The 20,255-nt window shown below is 43.8% G+C and overlaps 1 protein-coding gene and 1 long non-coding RNA gene across 4 annotated transcripts in view; one reads left to right on the forward strand and one right to left on the reverse strand.

The window, feature by feature from the left end:
• The window catches only part of LOC115899684, a 32,409-nt gene extending 26,759 nt beyond the window's left edge, over positions 1-5,650 (reverse strand). Inside the window, exon 1 of the long non-coding RNA XR_004059310.1 lies at positions 5,467-5,650. This is a non-coding gene — a long non-coding RNA (uncharacterized LOC115899684). The remainder of the gene's footprint in view (positions 1-5,466) is intronic.
• Positions 5,651-5,784: 134 nt separating this feature from the next.
• The window catches only part of PIWIL2 (piwi like RNA-mediated gene silencing 2), a 95,601-nt gene continuing 81,130 nt past the window's right edge, over positions 5,785-20,255 (forward strand). The window contains exons 1-8 of one of the 3 annotated variants that reach the window (XM_010365364.2): positions 5,785-5,885; positions 10,425-10,670; positions 12,180-12,267; positions 12,439-12,577; positions 14,100-14,306; positions 15,214-15,324; positions 18,636-18,753; positions 19,637-19,761. In XM_010365364.2, coding sequence (XP_010363666.2) covers positions 5,853-5,885; positions 10,425-10,670; positions 12,180-12,267; positions 12,439-12,577; positions 14,100-14,306; positions 15,214-15,324; positions 18,636-18,753; positions 19,637-19,761 — 1,067 coding nt within the window. In that variant the 5' untranslated portion in view covers positions 5,785-5,852. Of the gene's footprint in view, positions 5,886-6,073; positions 6,528-10,424; positions 10,671-12,179; positions 12,268-12,438; positions 12,578-14,099; positions 14,307-15,213; positions 15,325-18,635; positions 18,754-19,636; positions 19,762-20,255 lie in introns of those variants that run through there. The other 2 variants (XM_010365366.2, XM_010365365.2) reach the window with 2 other exon arrangements.

A 20,255-nucleotide genomic window follows, 5' to 3' on the forward strand; every position in this document is an offset into this window, starting at 1 on the left:
TGACTTCTTCTTTTCCCAACTGAATACCCTTTATTTCTTTCTCTTGCCTGATTGCCCTAGCCAGAACTTCCAACACTACGCTGAATAGGAGTGGTAAGAGAGGGCATCTCTGTCTTGTGCCAGTTTTCAAAGGGAATTTTTCCAGTTTTTGCCCATTCAGTATGATATTAGCTGTGGGTTTGTCATAAATAGCTCTTATTATCTTGAGGTACGTTCCATCAATACCGAATTTATTGAGCGTTTTTAGCATGAAGGGCTGTTGAATTTTGTCAAAAGCCTTTTCTGCATCTATTGAGATAATCATGTGGTTCTTGTCTTTGGTTCTGTTTATATGCTGGATTACGTTTATTGATTTGCGAATGTTGAACCAGCCTTGCATCCCAGGGATGAAGCCCACTTGATCATGGTGGATAAGCTTTTGGATGTGCTGCTGAATCTGGTTTGCCAGTATTTTATTGAGGATTTTTGCATCGATGTTCATCAGGGATATTGGTCTAAAATTCTCTTTTTTTGTTGTGTCTCTGCCAGGCTTTGGTATCAGGATGATGTTGGCCTCATAAAATGAGTTAGGGAGGATTCCCTCTTTTTCTATTGATTGGAATAGTTTCAGAAGGAATGGTACCAGCTCCTCCTTGTACCTCTGGTAGAATTCAGCTGTGAATCCATCTGGTCCTGGACTTTTTTTGGTGGGTAGGCTATTAATTGTTGCCTCAATTTCAGAGCCTGCTATTGGTCTATTCAGGGATTCAACTTCTTCCTGGTTTAGTCTTGGGAGAGTGGAAGTGTCCAGGAAATTATCCATTTCTTCTAGATTTTCTAGTTGATTTGCGTAGAGGTGTTTATAGTATTCTCTGATGGTGGTTTGTATTTCTGTGGGGTCGGTGGTGATATCCCCTTTATCATTTTTTATTGCGTCTATTTGATTCCTCTCTCTTTTCTTCTTTATTAGTCTTGCTAGCGGTCTGTCAATTTTGTTGATCTTTTCAAAAAACCAACTCCTGGATTCATTGATTTTTTGGAGGGTTTTTAGTGTCTCTATCTCCTTCAGTTCTGCTCTGATCTTAGTTATTTCTTGCCTTCTGCTAGCTTTTGAATGTGTTTGCTCTTGCCTCTCTAGTTCTTTTAATTGTGATGTTAGAGTGTCAATTTTAGATCTTTCCTGCTTTCTCTTGTGGGCATTTAGTGCTATAAATTTCCCTCTACACACTGCTTTAAATGTGTCCCAGAGATTCTGGTATGTTGTATCTTTGTTCTCATTGGTTTCAAAGAACATCTTTATTTCTGCCTTCATTTCATTATGTACCCAGTAGTCATTCAGGAGCAGGTTGTTCAGTTTCCATGTAGTTGAGTGGTTTTGATTGAGTTTCTTAGTCCTGAGTTCTAGTTTGATTGCACTGTGGTCTGAGAGACAGTTTGTTATAATTTCTGTTCTTTTACATTTGCTGAGGAGTGCTTTACTTCCAATTATGTGGTCAATTTTGGAATAAGTGCGATGTGGTGCTGAGAAGAATGTATATTCTGTTGATTTGGGGTGGAGAGTTCTATAGATGTCTATTAGGTCCGCTTGGTGCAGAGATGAGTTCAATTCCTGGATATCCTTGTTAACTTTCTGTCTCATTGATCTGTCTAATGTTGACAGTGGAGTGTTGAAGTCTCCCATTATTATTGTATGGGAGTCTAAGTCTCTTTGTAAGTCTCTAAGGACTTGCTTTATGAATCTGGGTGCCCCTGTATTGGGTGCATATATATTTAGGATAGCTAGCTCTTCCTGTTGAATTGATCCCTTTACCATTATGTAATGGCCTTCTTTGTCTCTTTTGATCTTTGATGGTTTAAAGTCTGTTTTATCAGAGACTAGGATTGCAACCCCTGCTTTTTTTGTTCTCCATTTGCTTGGTAGATCTTCCTCCATCCCTTTATTTTGAGCCTATGTATGTCTCTGCATGTGAGATGGGTCTCCTGAATACAGCAGACTGATGGGTCTTGACTCTTTATCCAGTTTGCCAGTCTGTGTCTTTTAATTGGAGCATTTAGTCCATTAACATTTAAGGTTAATATTGTTATGTGTGAACTTGATCCTGCCATTATGATATTAACTGGTTATTTTGCTCGTTAGTTGATGCAGTTTCTTCCTAGCCTCGATGGTCTTTACATTTTGGCATGTTTTTGCAATGGCTGGTACCGGTTGTTCCTTTCCATGTTTAGGGCTTCCTTCAGGGTCTCTTGTAAGGCAGGCCTGGTGGTGACAAAATCTCTAAGCATTTGCTTATCTGTAAAGGATTTTATTTCTCCTTCACTTATGAAACTTAGTTTGGCTGGATATGAAATTCTGGGTTTAAAATTCTTTTCTTTAAGAACGTTGAATATTGGCCCCCACTCTCTTCTGGCTTGTAGAGTTTCTGCCGAGAGATCTGCTGTTAGTCTGATGGGCTTCCCTTTGTGGGTAACCCGACCTTTCTCTCTGGCTGCCCTTAAGATTTTTTCCTTCATTTCAACTTTGGTGAATCTGCCAATTACGTGTCTTGGAGTTGCTCTTCTGGAGGAGTATCTTTGTGGCGTTCTCTGTATTTCCTGAATTTGAATGTTGGCCTGCCCTACTAGGTTGGGGAAGTTCTCCTGGATGATATCCTGAAGAGTGTTTTCCAACTTGGTTCCATTTTCCCCCTCACTTTCAGGCACCCCAATCAGACGTAGATTTGGTCTTTTTACATAATCCCATACTTCTTGCAGGCTTTGTTCATTTCTTTTTCTTCTTTTTTCTTTTGGTTTCTCTTCTCGCTTCATTTCATTCATTTGATCCTCAATCGCTGATACTCTTTCTTCCAGTTGATCGAGTCGGTTACTGAAGCTTGTGCATTTGTCACGTATTTCTCATGTCATGGTTTTCATCTCTGTCATTTCGTTTATGACCTTCTCTGCATTAATTAGTCTAGCTGTCAATTCTTCCACTCTTTTTTCAAGATTTTTAGTTTCTTTGCGCTGGGTACGTAATTCCTCCTTTAGCTCTGAGAAGTTTGATGGACTGAAGCCTTCTTCTCTCATCTCGTCAAAGTCATTCTCTGACCAGCTTCGATCCGTTGCTGGCGATGGGCTGCGCTCCTTTGCAGGGGGAGATGCGCTCTTATTTTTTGAATTTCCAGCTTTTCTGCCCTGCTTTTTCCCCATCTTTGTGGTTTTATCTGTCTCTGGTCTTTGGTGATGGTGACGTACTGATGGGGTTTTGGTATAGGTGTCCTTCCTGTTTGATAGTTTTCCTTCTGACAGTCAGGACCCTCAGCTGTAGGTCTGTTGGAGATTGCTTGAGGTCCACTCCAGACCCTGTTTGCCTGGGTATCAGCAGCAGAGGTTGCAGAAGATAGAATATTGCTGAACAGCGAGTGTACCTGTCTGATTCTTACTTTGGAAGCTTACTCTCAGGGGTGTACTCCACCCTGTGAGGTATGGGGTGTCAGACTGCCCCTAGTGGGGGATGTCTCCCAGTTAGGCTACTCAGGGGTCAGGGACCCACTTGAGCAGGCAGTCTGTCCCTTCTCAGATCTCATCCTCCGTGTTGGGAGATCCACTGCTCTCTTCAAAGCTGTCAGAGATGTTTGTGTCTGCAGAGGTTCTGCTGCCTTTTTGTTGTTTTTTTTTTTTTTTTTAGCTGTGCCCTGTCCCCAGAGGTGGAGTCTACAGAGACAGGCAGGTTTCCTTGAGCTGCTGTGAGCTCCACCCAGTTCGACCTTCCCAGCGGCTTTGTTTACCTACTTAAGCCTCAGCAATGGCGGGCGCCCCTCCCCCAGCCTCGCTGCTGCCTTGCGGTTGGATCGCAGACTGCTGTGTTAGCAATGAGGGGGGCTCCATGGGCGTGGGACCCTCCCGGCCAGGTGTGGGATATATTCTCCTGGTGTGCCCGTTTGCTTAAAGCACAATATTGGGGTGGGAGTTACCCGATTTTCCAGGTGTTGTGTGTCTCAGTTTCCCTGGCTAGGAAAAGGGATTCCCTTCCCCCTTGCACTTCCCAGGTGAGGCGATGCCTCGCCCTGCTTCAGCTCTCGCTGGTCAGGCTGCAGCAACTGACCAGCACCGATTGTCCGGCGCTCCCTAGTGAGATGACCCCAGTACCTCAGTTGAAGATGCAGAAATCACCGGTCTTCTGTGTCGCTCGCGCTGGGAGTTGGAGACTGGAGCTGTTCCTATTTGGCCATCTTGCTCCGCCCCCTATGTGTGTCCTTTTTAATCAATATCCTAGGGATGGCTAATTAACAATTAAAGTACTCTGTTAGGGAATATAATCTCCAAGATATATTATTTTGAAAGATTCTAAATAGATTTCCACGTTTCAGGAAGCTTCAACCATTTTTATGTCCAATCAACAGCAAGACTATATGGATTTTCCTTTGGTTAAATAAGTAGTGTTCATGATGTCTGGATTGGTTAGAAATACTGTACAAAGGCCACCTACACTTGCACGGATGGACAGGATATAGAAATATAGGAAACTCTATGTGCCTACCCTTTGTGATGGTGCTCTTGGTTTAGATTCCCAAATAGAAGACATGTTCAGGAAATTATCTGAGGATTATTATTTCCTTACTTCAACTAGAAGATTTGCTGAATCCTGCCCCCAAAATATTGTTTCGTGTGTATACAATAAGCGTGTCATGCAAAGTTTGGTCAGAGTTCCTAAAAGAACAGGGAGTTGGATCTTCATGAAGGTTACAAAACAGTTTGTATAACTGTTTCTGACCGCACTTGCTACCATTAAGTATTTGCACAGGCAGGAGAATTGCTTACAACATAACATTGCAACAGTTGTAAGTTAAGAAGGTTGTGTGGTAAAGGAAGTGAAAATGTTAGATCATGGTAAACAAATACTGTCTAGGAACAGTGAAGGGGCATCATGCCAGCTGGATTCCTGAGTTGAAAATCATCCTGCTCCAATAATTTTCAGACTATCCTCATTCGGGAAGGAGAGGGAGGGCCCTTGTATGTGTGGATTAAAACAAGTCATGGGATATCTGAGACCTGGAAAAGATAAGGTTAATCCTTCTCTAGTCCTATTCCATGCAGAGCCTTTGGATGTCTCCACAGCATCCGCCAAAGCCTGACCTCAACCACCCTGTAAAACCTGGGTGTGGGGGAGGGATGCAGTTATTTGCCAAAATGGTTGGGAGAGGGGCAGAAATCTTTCTTTGGGTAAAATCATTCTGTAGTTGCTCAAGTAACCACTAATAATTTAATCTGCTTCCTAGAAAGTTCTTCTTGGCTCCCAGATTTAGGCATCAATAAATAATAATAGGCAACATTTATCGAGGGTCGTCTTCTCCTTGTGCTAAGTATTTTACATACGTTATGTCATTATGTGTGTACGTTTCCATTCAACCCTATGAATGGGTGTTTTTAGTTTTTGTCTGTTTTATGTACAAGGAAAGTGATGTGCAGAAATCATATGAATTAGGTGTTTGAATGCGCACCCGAGCTTACCGTTTCTTTTTCACCAGGTGTATCGCTAATCCTCTAACTGGCAGGAATGGGGCAAGTCAATTTCAACACGCGAGTCCTAGGCTAAATCTGTTTATAGGAGTTGCCCCCAGAAAGGGAGTCAGGCTCTCCAAACCCTAACACATTTTAACAGCTGAGGCTCACAGAACTTTCAGCACTTCTTCCGCGCGAACCACCCCTGCACAGCGAACCTGCTGGAAAGGACGAGCCTCTCTTGTAGATGGGCCAATGAGATAGCTTGCTCTTGTGAACGACAGGTCTTGTGGCCAATGGGCTCAGCCCCGGCGGCCTCGAAGAGCGGAAATTGGCCCTGGAGCATGTGGGCCCTGGGGCGTGGGTTGAACGCCATCTTTTCCTGAGGTCCGTGGATGCGGGCGAGTAGGAGGAGGACTCGCGCCCAGGTGAGAGGACTGGCCCCGGTTGCGGCATGCCAGGCAGGTCAGGCAGGCCAAGGACACACCGGGGCGGGCAGGGTGGGCTTTTGCTCAAGCACGCGGGGTGGGGGGTGTAAGCCGGCCTCCCGGGCCTCTCCCCTCCCCCTTCGGGGAGGTGCTGAGGGTTGCGGGTCGGTCGCGGACGGGAAGTCGTTATTCGAGGCCCGGCGCTGAGGCCCCAGAGAAAGTGCTCAGGTGGGGGCGGCAGGGGAGGCCCAAGTGGACCTCTTATTTGGCTTGAAAGAGGAGATAGAACCCCCGGCAGGGCTGTGTCTTTGGGAAAAGGTGCTTTTCTCGGGGTGGAAAGGGGGTGGGTCTCGCCTTCGGGGGCCTTGCTTCTGGTTAGGCCCGAGTCGTGAGGCCTCTGCACGGAGCGCGCACTCAGGGATGCGAGGGAGACAGGCCCAGCCCATCCTCGGTTCCTTTACCATTGAACCTTTTGGTCAGCCAAGTATCTGCTACCTGATCCCAGGGGAAACCCACACTGTTGGAAAGGGTCCTGTGAGGGAGGTACCTGAATCTATAGAAGTGATGCTGGGGGTTGAGGGAAGCCTGGACAATGAGGAAGATTCCAGATGTCCCTTAAGGGAGGCTGTCCAGCGCTTCTGAGTATGTAGCTGTTAGCATACTGATTGCTTGGTATTCTTTGGGTGGTGGTGGGGAGGTGTGAGCAGAGTCCTGGCTCACCGAAAAGGGGTGTTAGCAGTTAAATATAGCCTTCAAGAAAGGGAGTCATAGCTTGCATTTAGAGTGTGAAAGAGGATAGTTTAGTTCAATAAATTTTTCAGGTTCTTGAACTGTCTGCACTATGATGTGGACCTAGGAATTGTGTGTTAATCTTTTCTTTAAAGGTATGATTTCTCTGTAGCTAATACTTAAGACAGCTTTTTAATTTTATTTTTGTTTGTTTGTTTTGAGACGGAGTCTCACTCTGTTGCCCAGGCTGGAGTGCAGTGGCGTGATCTCTGCTCACTACCACCTCTGCCTCCTGGATTCAAGCGATTCTCCTGCCTCTGCCTCCCGAGTAGCTGGGATTACAGGTGCACGCCACCATGCCTGGCCAATTTTTGTATTTTAAGTGGAGATGGGGTTTCACCATTTTGGTCAGGCTGGTCTCAAACCCCTGACCTTGTGATCTGCCTGCCTTGGCCTCCCAAAGTGCTGGGATTACAGGCATGAGCCACCATGCCTGGCCAAGACAGCTTTTTGAAAGTTAAGAAGAGGCTTCTTCCAGCATTTGGGGAGGCTGAGGTAGGAGGATCACTTGAGGTCAGCAGTTTGAGACCAGCCTGGGCAGCATGGTAAGATCCCGTCTCTACAAAATTTTTTAAAAATTAACTGGGTATGGGCCGGGCGCGGTGGCTCAAGCCTGTAATCCCAGCACTTTGGGAGGCCGAGATGGGCGGATCACGAGGTCAGGAGATCGAGACCATCCTGGCTAACACGGTGAAACCCCGTCTCTACTAAAAAATACAAAAAAACTAGCTGGGCGAGGTGGCAGGCGCCTGTAGTCCCAGCTATTCGGGAGGCTGAGGCAGGAGAATGGCGTAAACCCGGGAGGTGGAGCTTGCAGTGAGCTGAGATCAGGCCACTGCACTCCAGCCTGGGCGACAGAGCAAGACTCTGCCTCAAAAAAAAAAAAAAAAAAAAAATTAGCTGGGTATGGTGGCAGGTACCTGAAGTCCTAGCTACTTGGGAGGCTGAGACAAGAGGACTGCTTAAGCACAGGAGGTTGAGACTGCAGTGAGCTAAGATCCCACCACTTCACTCAACGTGGATGACAGAGCAAGACCCTGTCTTAAAAAAAAAAATCTTTTCCGTTAAGAAATATTTTTCAGGAATCAGGGACAAGTCAGGACAATGAAAGGAGCCCCTTAAAGAGGGTGTCTTGAAATCTGTAGGTTATAAAGTGATTTTTTTTTTTTGAAATAGAATCTTGCTCTGTCACCTAGGCTGGAGTGCCACCGTCTTGACTCACCGCAACCTCTGCCTGCTGAGTTCAAGCGATTTGGTGCCTCAGACTCCTGAGTAGGGGGGATTACAGGCATGCACCACCACACCTGACTAATTTTTGTATTTTTACTAAAGACAGGGTTTCACCATGTTGGCCATGCTGGCCTTGAACTCTTGACCTCAAGTGATCCACCCGCCTCCCAAAGCGCTGGAATTACAGGCATGGGCCACCACGCCCAACCTACAGGTTATGAAGTGATTTTGCAGAGACCTGATGGGCTTTAGATTTAGTGGGGAAGCCAGGGAGAGCCTCACCCCTGGTAACCTAGGGGAGAGAAGGGTGTTAAATGCAACCTGTGAGACTGAGCAAGTATTGTGGGCTCGAAGCAGAAAGACTGCGTCCTCTGGAGACTTCTGGTGGAGTCTGAAAGAAGAGAGTTTAAAAAAAATTTTTTTTCTATTTTTAAATTTTTTATAGAGACAGGGTCTCACTGTGTTCCTAAGGCGCTGGCCTCAAACTCCTGGCCTCAAGTGGTCATCCCACCTAGGCCTCCCAGAGTGCTGAGATTACAGGCATGAACCACTGTACTCAGCCTGAAGGAAGAATTTTGTAAAAAAAGAATTGGATAGCGATTCGGAGAAGCAACTAAACAGATCAAGGAAAAGAGGTTAGTGCAATCATAGACTGGAAAAAAGTTAGGACTCTTATGTAGGAAAGAAAGGCTGAAAACAAAGCAAAAACCCATAAATATTTATTGACAATAATTTTATGATATGGCTATGTTAAGTGCAATTGTTTATAGGCTAGGCGCAGTAACTCACGCCTGTAATCTCAGCACTTTGGGAGGCCCAGGTGAGCTGATCACCTGAGGTCGGGAGTTTGAGACCAGCCTGACCAACATAGAGAAACCCCGTCTCTACTAAAATACAAAATTAGCCGAATGTGGTGCCGCATGCCTGTAATCCGAGCTACACGGGAGGCTGAGGCAGGAGAATTACTTGAACCCAGGAGGCAGAGGTTGCATTGAGCTGAGATTGTGCCATTGCACTCCAGCCTGGGCAACAAGAGTGAAACTGTGTCTCAAAAAAAAAAAAAAAAAAAATTGTTTGCAAACCAAAGTCATCACCATACGTAAAAACTGCCTTAGCCAGGTGCGGTGGCTCACGCCTGTTATCCCAACACTTTGGGATGTTGAGGCAGCAGATTGCTTGAGCCCAGGTGTTTGAGACCAGACTTGGCAACATGGCAAGACCCTGTCTCTACAAAAAATATACAAATTAGCTGGGTGTTGTGGTGCATGCCTGTAGTCCCAGCTACTCAGGAGATTGAGATGTAAGGGTCACTTGAGCCCAGGAGGTTGAGGCTGCATTGAGCCGTGATCATGCCACTGCACTGCAGCCTGGGCGACAGAGAGAGACCCTCCCAAAAAACTGCTTCCTTATGCAACAGCTAGTTAACTTACAGGACTGCGTTTTGTGAGAGGCTATTTGGGTAGAAAATATAAGTTCAAGGAGGATGTGAGCCTGTAAGGCAGGGGTTCCCAACCCCCAGGCCACAGACTGGTTGGGGGCCTGTTAGGAACTGGGCTGCACAGCACGAGGTGATGAGAGGTTGGCGAATGAGCAAAGCTTCATCTGTGTTGACAGCCGCTCCCCATGGCTCATAGTATCACCTGAGCTCTGCCTCCTGTTGGATCACTGGTGGCATTAGATTCTCATTGTGCAAACCCTCTTGTGAACTTCACATTCGAGGGATCTAGGTTGCATGTTCCTTATGAGAGTCTAATGCCTGATGATCTGTCACTGTCTCCCATCACCCACAGATGGGACCATCTAGTTGCAGGAAAACAAGATCAGGGCTCCCACTGATCCTACATTGTGGTGAGTTGTATAATTATTATATTTCATTATCACAATGTAATAATAGAAATAAAGTGCACAATAAATGTAGTGCATTTGAGTCACTCTGAAACCATCCCCCTACCCCTGGGTCCAAGGAAAAATTATCTTCCAGGAAACCAGTCTCTGGTGCCAAAAAGGTTGGGGACCACTGCTCTAAGGGATTGTTAATGAAGGGGTTTTAGAATATTACAGATCAGCCGGGCGCGGTGTCTCAAGCCTGTAATCCCAGCACTTTAGGAGGCCGAGATGGGCGGATCACAAGGTCAGGAGATCGAGACCATCCTGGCTAACCCTGTGAAACCCCGTCTCTACTAAAAAATACAACAAACTAGCCGGGCGAGGTGGCGGGCGCCTATAGTCCCAGCTACTCGGGAGGCTAAAGCAGGAGAAGGGCGTGAACCCGAAAGGCGGAGCTTGCAGTGAGCTGAGATCCGGCCACTGCACTCCAGTTTGGGCGACAGAGCGAGACTCCTTCTCAAAAAAAAAAAAAAAGAATATTACAGATCAGATAGAAGCCTTTGAAGTGATTATGTTGTAGAAGGCTGGGCATGTTACTGGACTGACTCAAAATATTATTTTAATGCTTTGTGAGTGTGTCTTGAAGGAAAAGGAAAACAGTTGGGAACCTTAATCTTTTGAAAATGCTGGCAGGTAATTAACCAGAACAGGATCAACACACGTGTTCTCTACAGCCTTTCCATGGATCCTTTCCGACCATCATTCAGGGGCCAGTCTCCTGTCCACCCATCCCGGTACCAGGCTGTACGGATGCCAGGCTGTTGGCTGCAAGCTTCTAAACCTTTGGACCCAGCTCTGGGCAGGGGAGTACCTGCAGGCAGAGGCCATGTATTTGGAAAGCCAGAGGAGCCAAGCACACAGAGGGGGCCAGCACAAAGGGTAAGACCACTTCAGGATGCATAGGAGAGGCATATAGCTTACCTGTCTGCCGTCAGAGGAAGTAATGGATTACAAAGTGCTTGCAGGGCTGGGCACGGTGGCTCACGCCTGTAATCCCAGCATTTTGGGAGGCCGAGGCACATGGATCATCTGAGGTCAGGAGTTCAAGACCAGCCTGGCCAACATGGTGAAACCCCGTCTCTACTGAAAATACAGAAATTAGCCAGGTGTGGTGGTGTGGGCCTGTAATCCCAGCTACTCAGGAAGCTAAGGCAGGATAATTGCTTGAACCCTGGAGGTGGAGGTTGCAAGCTGAGATCTTGCCACTGTTCTGCAGCCTAGGCGACAGAGCAAGACTCCATTTCAAACAACAACAACAACAACAAAGTGCTTGCAAAACTGGGAAACCCTAAACAGAAACAAGGTTGTCTTTTTTTGTTTTCTTTAACAAATAGATACATCTGGGCAGATGTTTCAAATCTAGAGTTTCTAGAGGTATGAAAAAGTACCACGTAATGAATGCTAGATAGACTTGGTAAGTACCATAGGTCCTCTAGCTTCCAATCATCCCTCCATCCCTCCATCTGTAATTGTTAGGGCTAAAGATACAACCTCTTGTTCTTTTCTGAATATTTAGATTTTCACCCTGGTTTTGACTTTATGATAGTAGCAGCAGTTCCTGCCTCAGAGGTAATAATACTTAACATTTGTTCATTTTGGAAGGCTCATTGCCCAGTGAACAGATCTTAAAGAAAAACAGGAGCTTCAGTTATTGCTGCTGCTGTGTGAACACTTAACATGTGTATATTCTTCAATTTTTAATTATAAAGTAATTTCAAGAATAATATTTGTCTATAATTAATATGTCAAAGAGAGTTAGCAAATGTAGGAAGAACCTAATAATAAAGTTAGGATTATTTTAAGTAGAGTTTACATTGTCAAATGTAATATTTTTGTAAGGAGAAAAGTTTATGACAGCAATCTTACATGTTGACTCAAATGAATTGCTTGAGTCGATACATAGCTTTTATTCATGTCAGATCCAACTGGTATAACAGTAGTAGACATTCAAGACTGCCATAGGAAAACAGTAGCAGGTTACCCAAACCTCTGATACTCGTAAATGATCCAGCTTTTTTGAAATTTATTAACCAGTACACTTGTTCTCTCTTGCCTTGAATATGCAGGAAATAGAAAAATGGAAAAGTTAATTCTGTCCTGTTGCATTTTGTTATGCTGTTCATCAAACCAAAATGGAAAAGTTAACTCTGTTCTGTTGCATTTTGTTATACTGCATATCAAATCATGGGCTGTAAGTGTAACTGTGCTTTAAGACCTAATATCACATAGTTACAAGTATTTTTTAAAGTTTATAAAATATGTTTCTCTTTATTTGTAAAACATTTATAGAATTCGAAGATGATTTTTCTTATATAACAAGACTAAGAAAGCTCTTGTTTCTGGGGTTTTAAACTACCTCTTGGAACTTTATTCTTTGATTTTCCACAGGAGTCTGTGGGTTTGGTCTCCATGTTCAGAGGCCTGGGCATTGAAACAGTTTCTAAGACGCCTCTGAAACGGGAAATGCCTCCATCAGGTATGTGGAAAACTAACTTGAGAAATTCAGTGATATATATGATTGGTTTCTTCTAAAATCCAAATGGTTTATCTTCAGAAACATAACTGTGCTTAAAAAAAAAAAAAACTATACTTTAAAACACGTTTAACTCATAGTCGTTGCTGGGGTTCGTTCGGTTCTTTCTTTCAGGTAGAGGCATTTTAGGTCGAGGCTTGTCTGCTAATCTGGTACGCAAGGACAAGGAGGAACTCTCTCCCACTTTTTGGGATCCAAAAGTGTTGGCAGCTGGGGACAGCAAGATGGCAGAGGCCTCCGTTGGTTGGAATAGGTGGGTAAAGTCACCCTCTCAGGTAACTATCAAATTCAGATGGAATATCTCTGTAAGTTCAGAGAGCAACTCTAAGAAGGGTTGTGTCATCTCATAAACAATCAATGTCTGGTTTTATATTAAAGAATGTGCATTTCCCAAGAGTAGTCAGCAGCTGTTAATACAGCTAGACATTGGAAAAGGGTAAGAAGTAGTTCTCCTTGGGCTGTTCAGAAATTCATTTGTCCTCTTAAAAAATTACCTGATTGTGGTGATTTTTTTTTTTTTTTTTTGGAGACGGAGTCTTGCTGTGTTGCTCAGGGTGGAGTGCAGTGCCTTGATCTTGGCTCACTGCAACCTCCGCCTCCCAGGTTCAAGCAATGCTCCTGCCTCAGCCTCCCGAGTAGCTGGGACTACACGCATATGTCACCACGCCCAGCTAATTTTTTGTATTTTTAGTAGAGACGGGGTTTCATCATGTTGGTCAAGCTGGTCTTGAACTCCTGACCTCAAGTGATCCGCCTCCTTGGCCTCCCAAAGTACTGGGATTACAGGCATGAGCCACTGTGCCTGGACTTTTTTTTTTTTTTTTTTTTTTGAGACGGGGTCTCGGTGTGTTGTCCAGGCTGGAATGCAGTGGGGCAATCTTGGTTCACTGCAACCTCCGCCTTCCAGGTTCAGGCGATTCTCCTGCCTCATCCTGCCAAGTAGCTGGGACTACAGGTGTGTGCCACCATGCCTGGCTAATTTTTTTTTTTTTTTTGGAGACAGTCTCATACTGTTGCCAGGCTGGAGTGCAGTGCCACGATCTCAGCTCACTGCAACCTCTGCCTCATACTCAGCTAATTTTTGTATTTTTAGTAGAGACGGGGTTTCACCATATTAGCCAGGTTGGTCCCAAACTCCTGATGTCGGGCAATCCTCCCGCCTTGGTTTCCCAAAGTGCTGGGATTACAGGCGTGAGCCACTGCACTCAGCTGTGGTGATTCTTTAATTACGTTGAGTCAAACTTTCTCCTCTATTCTGCTATGGAAGATGGCTCTGACAGTCAATAGTGGTTGGTGAATGAGTCATGGTGGCGTATGTTGTGTTTTTCTTTTTGTTTGTTTGTTTGTTTTTAATTTGGGTCTGTCTCTGTCGCCCAGGCTTTAGTGCAGTAGTATGATCTCAGCTCACTGCAGCCTCGACCTGTCAGGCTGAAGCGATCCTCCCACCTCAGCCACCCAAGTAGCTGGGACTACAGTCATGAGCCACCATATCTGGATAATTTTTGTATTTTCTATAGTTTGGGGTTTCACTGTATTGTTTAGGCTGGTCTTGAACTCCTGGTCTCAAGCAGTCTCCCCACCTCGGCTTCCCAAAGTGCTAGGATTACAGGCGTGAGCCACTGTGCCTGGCCTTGGCATATGTGGTTTGAGAGAATTTCAAACTTGAATCACTTTAGCTGATTCCTCCAGGAAGAGGTTGTGGAGTTGGGAGAATAATCTGGATGGGACATAGCTGTTAGAAAAAGCCCCGATTTTCCTTTCTCTCCACATTTCAGGATGCTTGGAAGAGGGAGTTCGGATGCTTCTTTATTACCACTGGGAAGAGCAGCAGGTGGTATTGGCAGAGGAGTGGACAAGCCTCCCTGTGTCTTCAGCGCACCATTCAGGGATCCCCCGCAGCTGTCATCACTACCAACTCTGCCCCAGTCCCCCCAGCACTCTCCAGATCACCCTCTGGTCCTGACTGTGGAACACAAGGAAAAGTAAGTCAGGAGCACTGCCTTCTCTACTTAGTAATGATCGTGAAAACTCTGCATTTTGGCTGGTGTGTAGTAGTGTAAAATCTGTTTTTGTTGGATCCTCCCTGGGTAATAAGTACTGCAGGGTGTTTTGTTTTTTGCCAGTAGGAGATTGACAAAGAGATGGGACAATTTTTTTTTTTCTTTTTGAGACGGAGTCTCACGCTGTCACCCAGGCTGCAGTGCAGTGGCATAATCTCGGCTCACTGTAACCTCTGCTTTGTGGGTTCAAGCAATTCCCTGCCTCAACCTCCTGAGTAGTTGGGATTACAGGTGCCTGCCATCACCCCCGCCTAATTTTTTTGTATTTTTAGTAGAGATGGGGTCTCACCACCTTGGCCAGGCTGGTCGTGAACTCCTGACCTTGTGATCCAGCCGCCTTGGCCTCCCAAAGTGCTGGGATTACAGGTGTGAGCCACCACATCCGGCCAAGATGGGACAATTGCGGAAGTTAAATGTGGTTGACAGTGGATGTATAGCATGCAACAAAAGAGTGGACTCACGGCCTTTCATTTCCTTCCCAATTGAGACAGTTCTTTGTTTTATTGAAGATAAGGAAATAATTTAGGAAGAATATCGTGACACTTCATCTTTCTCCATAGAACTCATCCTTGTGTTCTTAGTTAATGGGCCTAGTTTATTTGGTAATGTTATTAGGAAAGGTAGGGTGACCTTGCTTATCTAATTAGGTCTTGCTAATGATTAGCCTTCAGAGCATGCTTTTGTAAGTGTTGATTCTTGATTTGTGTATCTGTAGCAAAATGTGAAAAAATATTACTTCCCCTTATCTTTTTGTTGTTGGTTGTGTGGGTTGGTTAGTTATTTTTTTTGTTTTTGATACATGCAGTTGCTTTTTGTTTTTATTTTCTAGAGAGCTTATTGTGAAGCAGGGATCAAAAGGAACACCTCAGTCTTTGGGACTGAACCTCATCAAAATACAATGTCATAATGAAGCAGTTTATCAATATCATGTGACTTTCAGGTATTCACAGCTTTCCTTTGTATTGTTCACTTCTTAGAGGGCAGTAAAGAAATAGTTCCCCTGGAATAACTGAATATTGTCCTATATAGTTCCTGGTGGACCTCTCAATGAGATAATGCATTTACTCAGATCCTTATAGGAAGTTTAAGGTTAGTCTTAAACTTTGTGTATGTATTTAGCTATATTACCAATCCCTATTTTAACTTCGTAGAGTATAGATTTATACATGAGGCTGGAAGTTAATGTGAAATTAATGAAGCTTAAGTTCAAGGCCTTTTAAAACTTGCATTAGGTGTCTTCCATGATCTTTTAACTTATTTCATATGTGTAATTTTGTATTCTTTTTCTTAAATAACCCTCCCCTCCCCCACTAGTGGTGTGAAATCCATGCCCCATGAAACCTGGATCCTTCCCTGCATGAGCCATCCTACCAACATCTGACATCTCTCCAGTGACAGTCTAGGGTTAAATTTAGGGGTGAGAAAAATGAAGAAAGATAACTTCAGTTTTATATCAATAATTTTAGGATTTATTACTATTTAAAAATAGTTTATATTAGTTTGTGTTCTCTTTTAATATCTTAGAGGAGTCATTAGCTGGAAGTTCTTAGCTGGAATTGTGAAAATAAGTGTTTTGAAATACCTGTGAAGAAAATTAGATGATGTAGAAGTCTCAGTTTTTTTAATTGAAAAATAGTTGTGTATATGTATGAGTACAATATGATGTTTTGATAATGTATACATAATAGATTAAATCAGGCTAATTGACATATCTGTCACCTTACCTACTTACTGTTTTTTGTGGTGAAAACATTTAGAATCTATTTTAGGAATTTTGAAATGCACGCTATTGTTAACTATGGTTACCGTAGATCACTAAAACTTACTCCACCTGTCTGTCTGAAACTTTGTACCTTTTAACCAACTTCTGCCATTTCCCCGTACCCCTCACCCCCCAGCCTCTGGTAGCCATGTTCCTACTCTCTGTTCACAATGAGTTCAACTTTTTGGATTCCATAGATGGATCAGATGGTATTTGTCTTTCTGTGCCTATCGTATTTCACTTAGCATAATACTCTCCAGATCCTTTCATATTGTCACAAATGACAGGATGTACTTCTTTTTAAAGGCTATATAGTATTCCATTGTGTATGTATACCACTTTATCCATTCATCCGTTGGTGGACACTTAGATTGATTCTATGTCTTGCCTGTTGTGAATAGTGCTGCAGTGAACATGGGAGTACACATATATCTCTTTGACACACTGATTTTAATTCCTTTGGATAAATACCCAGAAGTGGGATTGTTGAATCATATGTAGTACTATTTTTAGCTTTTTAAAGAAACTTTCATACTATTTCTTTTCTTTTTTTTTTTTTTTTTGTTTTGAGACAGGGTCTCAATCTGTCACCCAGGCTGGAGTGCAGTGGTGCAATCTCAGCTCACTGCAACCTCTGCCTCCCAGGTTCAAGCAATTCTCTTGCCTCATCCTCCTAGTAGCTGGGATTACAGGCGAGCGCCCCCATGCCTGGCTAATTTTTGTATTTTTTTTTGGTAGAGTCGGGGTTTTGCCATGTTGACCAGGTTGGTCTCAAACTCCTGACCTCAAGTAATCCACCTGCCTTGGCCTCCAAAGTGCTGGGATTACCGGCATGAACCACCATGCTTGGCCAGAAACTTCCATACTGTTTCTAAAGGTAGCTATACTAGGAAGGCTGAATTTATGAAGGACAGCTGCTAGTTGATGACACAAGAGGAAGAACTGAAGTGAAAGAGAGAAGTAAGGAACAGTTAGGGAGAAAATATTCTGAAGGTATGTTATAAAGACCAAAGGAAGGACTCATTTGAATGAAGCTAATGAGAAGGTGGTTGACTTTCGCCACAGGAAAAAAAGCAACTGGATTTGCTTGTTGAGGGTGTTGTGATCTTCTAGTAGTTTTGTTAGAGTTGTAGAGAGAAAAAAAAAGGAAAGATAAAAAGCACCAAGGAGGGTATAGGCCATAAGAAGTAGCCAGTGACTTGGCCAGTCATTTAAAAAGTTTGTAAGAGGAATGAGAAAATGGAATAATTATAGAAGGCAACAGGATTGCTTTAATAGTTTCTTTTTTTTTTTTTTTTGCTTTAATAGTTTCTATGAGGTAAGAAAGCAGAGCTGAGCACATACAACAGGTAGAGGGAAGTAGTCAGAAAAGCGGGGAAAATTGGATCCTAGGAAACAGGCTTGTTGTGAAATGTACAGCAAAGAGGTGAGCATTAAAGAGGGGAGAGGGCTGCATGCAGTGGCTCATGTCTGTAATCCCAGCACTTAGGGAGGCCACGGAGGGACAGTTGCTTGAGGCTAGGAGTACAAGACTATCCTAGGTAACAACAACAAAAAATTTTATTTTATTTATTTTTTTGAGACAGTCTCACTTTGTTGCCCAGGCCGGAGTGCAGTGGCACAGTCTCACCTCAGTGCTACCTCCATCTCCCAGACTGAAGCGATTCTCATGCCTCAGCCTCCGAGTAGGTGGGATTACAACCACGTGCCACCACACCCCGCTGATTTTTTTGTATTTTTAGTAGAACAGGGTTTCACCATGATGGCCAGAGTGATCTTGAACTCCTGGTCTCAAGTGATCCACCCACCTTGGCCTCCCAAAGTGCTGGGATTACAGGCATGAGCCACTGTGCCAGGGCGAAAAAAAAAATGTTTTTTAAGTTAGCCAGGTCTAGTGGTACACTTAGAGTCCCAGTTACTTGGGGGCCTGAGGCAGAAGGATCACTTGAGCCCAGGAGTTTGAGACTGCAGTGAGCCATGATCATGCCACTGTACTTCAGCCTGGGTGACAGAGCAAGACCCTATCTCAAAAAAAAAAAAAAAAAAAAAAAAAAGGAGGTGGGGAGAACCCTTCCTCTGAAAATGGATTGACAAATGTTAAGGAAACAATGGGAGAATCGCTTGAACCTGGGAGGTGGAGGTTGCAGTGAGCCAAGATCGCACCACTGCATTCCAGCCTGGGCGGCAGAGCGAGACTCTTATCTCAAAAACAAATATGTATATATGAAAGAATATACACTGACATGCTAAGGCAGGTGTCCTTTGGTGGTAGAATTTAGGGGTGGTTTTTATTTTTTTTTAACCTATATTTTCTGATGTTTCAGCTGCAAGCAGGTATTCTTGAGTCAAAGTTCTAGTCAGAGAGATAATTTTTAATATGGCCTCTAGATGGAGCAGCAGTTACTGGGTAACTAGCACCTGTTGCACAGCTGTGGTAAAGATTGCTGTATGAGTCAAGTTGAAGGAAAATCCTGTTCATTATTTTCCAGCCCCAATGTGGAGTGCAAAAGCATGAGGTTCGGCATGTTGAAGGACCATCAAGCTGTCACCGGCAATGTCACTGCGTTTGATGGATCTATTCTCTATCTGCCTGTTAAGCTTCAACAAGTGAGACCAAACAGGAAATGGACTTTCAGATGAACCCTAAGAGTGCTCTAGTGTTTTTTGTTTGGTTTTGCTTTTAAGAGATTGGGTCTATATTGCCCAGGCTGGTCTTGAACTCCCAAAGCCCTGGGATTACAGGCGTGAGTCACTTCACCTGGCCCAGCACTGGTGTTTTGACGAGTAGGAAACCATAGAATTCCTGTACGTTTGAGTTGTATTTTTCTGTTCATAGATGGGAAGACATTTTTGCAGGACATAACAGCACATTTTAGGTTTGAATTCCTTAAGAAGCACCTTCTCACATGAGGAATGGTTGGAAGTCTGTGACCTCAGTGATAAAGAGTAACTTAAAATTGCAAATGTAGGCCAGGCGCAGTGGCTCACACCTGTAATCCTAGCACTTTGGGAGGCTGAGGCGGGTGGATCACGAAGGAAGGAGATCGAGACCATCCTGGCTAACACGGTGAAACCCCGTCTCTACTAAAAATACAAAGAATTAGCTGGGTGTGGTGGCTGTAGTCCCAGCTACTTGGGAGGCTGAGGGAGGAGAATGGCATGAACCCGGGAGGTGAAGCTTGCAGTGAGCAGAGGTTGTGCCACTGCACTCCAGCCTGGGTGACAGAGCGAGACATGGTCTCCAAAACAAAACAAAACAAAAAAAAATTGCAAATGTAAACTTGGTTGGAATTCTCTTACCACATCATTTTTCTGAACCATGGTCATCATGCTGTGCTTTTGCCAGTGTGGACAACAAAGTGAGGGGAAAAGTAGAAAAATGTTTTAAGATATTTTAGTGTTCTTAAGAACACAGTTGAATTAGATTAGGACTTGGTCATTAGTTCTTAGTTTTGTCATTTTGTTTTACCTGTGTGTATTTATTTGTTAGGTTCTTGAGTTAAAAAGTCAAAGGAAAACAGACAGTGCTGAAATCAGCATTAAGATTCAGATGACGAAGATCCTGGAGCCCTGCTCTGACCTGTGCATTCCCTTCTACAATGTTGTTTTCCGTCGGTAAGGAAACAGCTGAAGTTCTGTTGTCCTTTAACTTCAGTCTTGTGTTTGCAATAATGTTCTTCAAGATGCTTGGATGGAAATATGTGACAGTGTATTCTAGATGGGTTTGGAAGCATTTAATGAATAAATGGATGGTATTGGGGCTTACTCAAAAATTATCTCACAAGTGGTAGACCAGATTTGAATATATGAAATTAGGTTTGGAGGTAGATGGATAGGAGAATGGGTTCCTCTGGGTGTGTTCAGGAACTTTGAAAGCAGCTGTTTATAGCGCATATTTAATGGTGACAGTAACAAGGGGGCTATTTAAAGAGGTTGTATGTAAAAATATTTGCTGGAAGGATTTTTTTTCAGTCTCTTGAATTTTTGGATTACAGATAGCTTATAGTTGTTTAACTTCTTTTGAAACATCCTGATTTTCATACAGCCACTATTCTCAAACTACCTCTTATTTAATGAAACACAGAACCTAATTTCTTTTTTTTTATTTT

The sequence above is a fragment of the Rhinopithecus roxellana genome, chromosome 9 (assembly GCF_007565055.1).
Source record: "Rhinopithecus roxellana isolate Shanxi Qingling chromosome 9, ASM756505v1, whole genome shotgun sequence".
Classification (NCBI taxonomy): domain Eukaryota; kingdom Metazoa; phylum Chordata; class Mammalia; order Primates; family Cercopithecidae; genus Rhinopithecus; species Rhinopithecus roxellana.